General features: G+C 41.2%; 1 protein-coding gene across 1 annotated transcript; it reads right to left on the reverse strand.

Moving 5' to 3' along the window:
* Positions 1–854: 854 nt before the first annotated feature.
* Positions 855–1,760, reverse strand: LOC119629795 (uncharacterized). The gene has a single exon (XM_038016975.1). The coding sequence runs from the start codon at positions 1,758–1,760 to the stop codon at positions 855–857; it is 906 nt and encodes a 301-aa protein (XP_037872903.1).
* Between the last annotated feature and the right edge of the window lie 3,191 nt (positions 1,761–4,951).

Raw genomic sequence — 4,951 nt, forward strand, 5'->3', positions numbered from 1 at the left:
TTTTGGTATATCGTCGGCACAGACTGGTATTTGGTTGTAGGCTTTGACAAGGTCGATGGTGCTAAACGTACTACAACCAGCGATATTGTGCGCAAAGTCGTGTATATGACGCACTGGATACCTATCTGGGATAGTCCGAGCGTTGAGTTGCCTATAGTCACCACAAGGGCGCCAACCGTTGTCTTTTTTGGGTGCCAGGTGTAATGGTGATGACCATGGGCTATCAGACGGTCTAGCTGTACCATCAGCTAGCATGGACTCGAATTCCGCCTTTGCCACCTTCAGTTTCTCGGGTGCTAAACGCCTAGGTGCACAAGCGACTGGAGGCCCTGGTGTAGTCCTAATGTGGTGTTGTGTATTGTGGCTTACCGTACGTTGTGTACCAGCTGGTCGCGTAATTTCAGGGAAATCGCGCGAAAGCAAAGCGTGGTAGTGGGAATCGCCAGTCGGAACCTTCACAGAAAGAATATTGTTAGTATTACAGGCCAGTGAAGCTGGAGCAGACAGGGTAGTGGTGTCGTCAATTAATTTTCGATTCTTACAATCTACGATCAAGTTATAGTGACACAAAAAATCTACACCTATAATGGGCTTCGTCACATCAGCCACTATAAATCTCCATGGATAATTGCGTCGAAGTCCAAGGTCCAGGTTGAGCTGCGAGTACCCATACGTGTCAATGGTTGATCCGTTGGCTGCTGTCAGTTTGTAGCTGGTTGGTGCACGACGCTCTCGTAGCTGGGTCCGTGGGAAAACGCAGAGGTCGCTACCGGTGTCGACCAAAAACTGGGTTTTCGTGGTGCGGTCAGTTACGAAGAGGCGACCTGGAGAGTTGAGGCAGTCGTCTGTCGCCATTATCGACTGCCTGTGGCATTTCCCGACTCGTTGTAGTCGCACGGCTTCTGGCATTTGCTTGCCTTAACCCCGAACTTCGCGTGGTACCAACAAACGGGGTACCGTCGATAGCTGGAAGCAGATCGTGTTCTACTGCGGGATGTCGAACGCCACCGAGGTCGAGAACGGTTCTGGGAGCGGTTTGTGGTGCGAGTCTGGTCTTCGAGCTTTAATGCGAGGCGTTCCACCATTTTCCTCAGCTCTGCGATCTCACTAGACTGGGTGGCACTACTCGTCCCGCATATCGAAGTGGCTGCGACGTTGCATGGAGAAGTTATTTCCTGTATTCGGTCAGCAAGGTCCGACAGCTGTTCTAGCGAATGGGTAGGCTGCGATGCTAGTACCGTCTGGATACTGTTCGGCAGGCGGTTACTCCAGATAGTTCGGATGAACTCATGTGGAACGGACGGTCCAGCCAGGTGCATTAGATGCCTCAGGAACTGCGATGGTTTTCGGTCACCCAACTCCTCATGAGTTAGTAATTGCTTGACCTTCTTTTCATGGGAAGCGGAGAGACGTCTGATGAGCTCGCTCTTAATTTTCTCATAGCGATTGCTGGTCGGAGGATGCACGATAATATCCTTTACCGCCTTCGCGTGAGGAATGTCAAGGTTAGTGATAACATTGTTGAACTTGATGTGGTCCTCTGTAATACCATAGTTTTCGAATTGGCCTTCTAGAAGTGCAAACCAAATTTCTGGGTCCTCTGGAGAAAACGGAGGCACCTTCAAATTAAACTTCCGAATGTCGGACGGCAAAATGTCGTTGTCGTGTACAGTGGAAACGCGCATTTTTTTCATTCGTCGGGGTTTTACGCTGCTACCTCCATGAGAACCAGCGGTCTCGACAGAATCACTGCTGCTCATTATGGTGTTCTTCAGGGGTCACCAGTATAGACGTGAGTTGTTGGTCACCAGTATAGATGTGGATAAGTATGTATGCGTCGTCCGGACGCGTAGCGTAATGTGTTAAAGGTAAGTATGTACCTGAGTAGGCGCCGTCGGTGTTCGGATAATAAATTAAAATCGACACCTTGCACACTAATGAAATGTTTATTACAACTAACACTTAGTCCACACGAGAATACAACACAGTCTATATTATTATAATTATGATTGAAGGTTACGAGCACAGACAGATATTCAGTTTATAAACAGTACACAGAAGACACTTTACACGACAGTATAGTAACGATAAACACAAAGAAAGCGCGTTATCACAAGTGATGCAAAAGCTTCGAAAACAATACAACAGTATATAATTAGCAAAAGCGACGTGCGTTCAGTACGAGGTAAGTTTCGACTGGGGGCGTGGCTAGCCGCGATCAGCTGCGCAAGAGTATGTTTCCCAGCTACCCGCGACATTTCGTTCAAGCGCGCGTGTCCACAGCGCAAACGAACGGGCGACCAGCTGATTGACGCGGTACGATAAATTGTCGTGTGTGTATGTCTGTTTTATATGTAATGTAGTAATAATATATTAATAGATATGTTATGTGTGAATGTATATTCTGTGTGTATTTATAATTATATGAAATAAATATATTATATAAGTTTTATATTGTGAAGAGTTTATATTGTGTTTTATGTGTGTGCATGAAATGTGGGATAAGCCCACAGTAATAATACCCCTACCACCAAAATCTCTCTCAACAAATAAACAAAATTAAATATTCATTGCTTTTAGCAACATCAAAAAGTTTCAATCCAACATAATTGTTCCTTCACAAAACCAGCAGTACAATTAAGGCTTATATAATATTTGAAATTGTAACATGATATTGTGTAACTAACGCACCGCAAACTCAGAAATGCCCAGTGTACTCGCAATAGCGAACTAATTTCCAGCTACGTAATAAACACAACACAAAACAGAGACGGAAACCGGCCCAATTTCTGTCTTCTACACGAAACGCCGTCCGTATATTCGGCTATGAAATATGAACGTTATGGGTAGCACCACAATGTTGTCCAAAGCCCAACAAAGGTTTCGTACTGAAATCTAAGTAGGTACTATTGAGTACTATTGACATTGAAAACAGCCAACTAAATTATGCTATATATTTGTATACTTTTTACTGGTGGTAGGACCTCTTGCGAGTAGGTACCTACGGTACGGTACGGTAGGCTACGGAAGCAGTAATGCGTTTGAAGAGTGGGGCAGCCGTTGTAACTATACTGAGACTTTAGAACTTATATCTCAAGGTGGGTGGCGCATTTACGTTGTAGATCTAAGCAATAAAAAATACTTCACTTTGAGGTTTACTTATTATATAGTTTACACGTGAAATTCTTTATTTATATACGTAACTTTATCGATCGATTGGATTTATATTTTCTTTATTTGGAATTCTGAAAAAAAACAATCATCTATAAATGATTCTATTACTTCCAATCGCAGATAGATCCTAATAGAGGAAGAAGAATCAGGACATAATTTATTATCACAGTTTGAAAATTGCATGCTCCCAACCGTTCATCATGTCCAGGGACTTTTGAAACTTTTCATGATCACTTTATTTTTTAACTAAACTATGTTTGGTTCAACTATAAAGTATGAGACTTTTATCTTTTTGGTATTAAAAAAACATTTGTACATTTTAATGTAAATAAATCTTTATAATAGTGAAAAGTAAATCGTAGAATAAAAAACGGATGAAGTAAAAGAAACTTCAAAAGAAGAAACACAAAAGGTATCTCTCTATGTTACGTTGCAATGCACGTAATAATATGGGGATATAATCCAAGGAAAGTTGAAACCAAGTAGACTTTTTTTATTTTTTTATTGCTATATCTGTGGACGAGCTCACAGCCCACCTTGTGTTAAGTGGTTACTCGAGCCCATAGACATCTACAACGTAAATGCGCCACCCACCTTGAGATAAAGTTCTAAGGTCTCAAGTATAATTACAACGATAGAAATACGATAGACGGCCGATAGAAACAAAAACAAAAGGAAAAACTCTATGCAGCATAATAAGAACATAACATATTGCATTCATTGCACATGATATCGAATAAGAGTAAAAAGAAGTTTATGTATTTCAAATTTTTTTTATTTTATTGCATATATCGATGAAGTCGCTGACGACCAACCTCAACTTATATAGTTATCGGAGTACACAGTCCTCACTTCTTAAATGCTGTTACCTAACTGTAGACAGGAGATCTAAGTCTTAATTAAATAGCATAACAGCTTAACCCTCTAAATCGGAACGCATTACTGCTATACGCAGAAATAGGCGTATCCACCCGTACACAAACACCCTACTTCCTAGTAATTATGCAAATTTATAAGTTTTGCGGCTCTGGGTGTTATTACATGATGTTATTCCATCCAAAACAACTAAAACAGCAGAGCATCGGTAAATCAATTAAAATAAAAACTTTTGTTGAACAAAAAATATATGGTTAAATCTACGCCAGAAGATACTAGGCTGCACTAAAAGTATCGGGAATGGAATATTTCCACTGTTCCTGTCATATTAAAATCTTTTTAATTGAAAACTCCTTGGTTTTAAAAATCGAATACCATTTATTTATTAAAAAAAGATTCTCGGTCTTATCACGAGGTTTTGTCAAACTTGTTTAGTCGTTGAGAAAATGGAATTGACTCGAGAAAATTCAAGAGCGATGATTTATTATGAGTTTCGAAGTGGTTTAACACAAAAACAGTGTGTTGACCGGATGATTTCTGCATTTGGTGATAAAGCCCCATCCAAAACCACAATTTATCGCTGGTTTGCTGAGTTTCAACGTGGACGTGTCAAGCTCAGTGATGATCCCCGTCAAGGTCGTCCAAAAACTGCAGTCACCCAAGAAAACGTTGATGCTGTGCGTAAGCTGATTGAAGAAGATCGACATGTGACATACCGCGAAATTCAGGCAACTTTAGACATTGGCATGAGTCAAATACAAATAATCTTGCATGAATAATTACGTGTAAAAAAGTTGTTTTCCCGATGGAAACCGCATTCGCTCTGTGAAGAGCAAAAAGCGGCTCGCGTTACTTGGTGCGTCAGAACTCTCGAAAGATTCCACGCAGGATTCTCAAATGC

Source organism: Bombyx mori, chromosome 17, assembly GCF_030269925.1.
Source record: "Bombyx mori chromosome 17, ASM3026992v2".
NCBI lineage: Eukaryota > Metazoa > Arthropoda > Insecta > Lepidoptera > Bombycidae > Bombyx > Bombyx mori.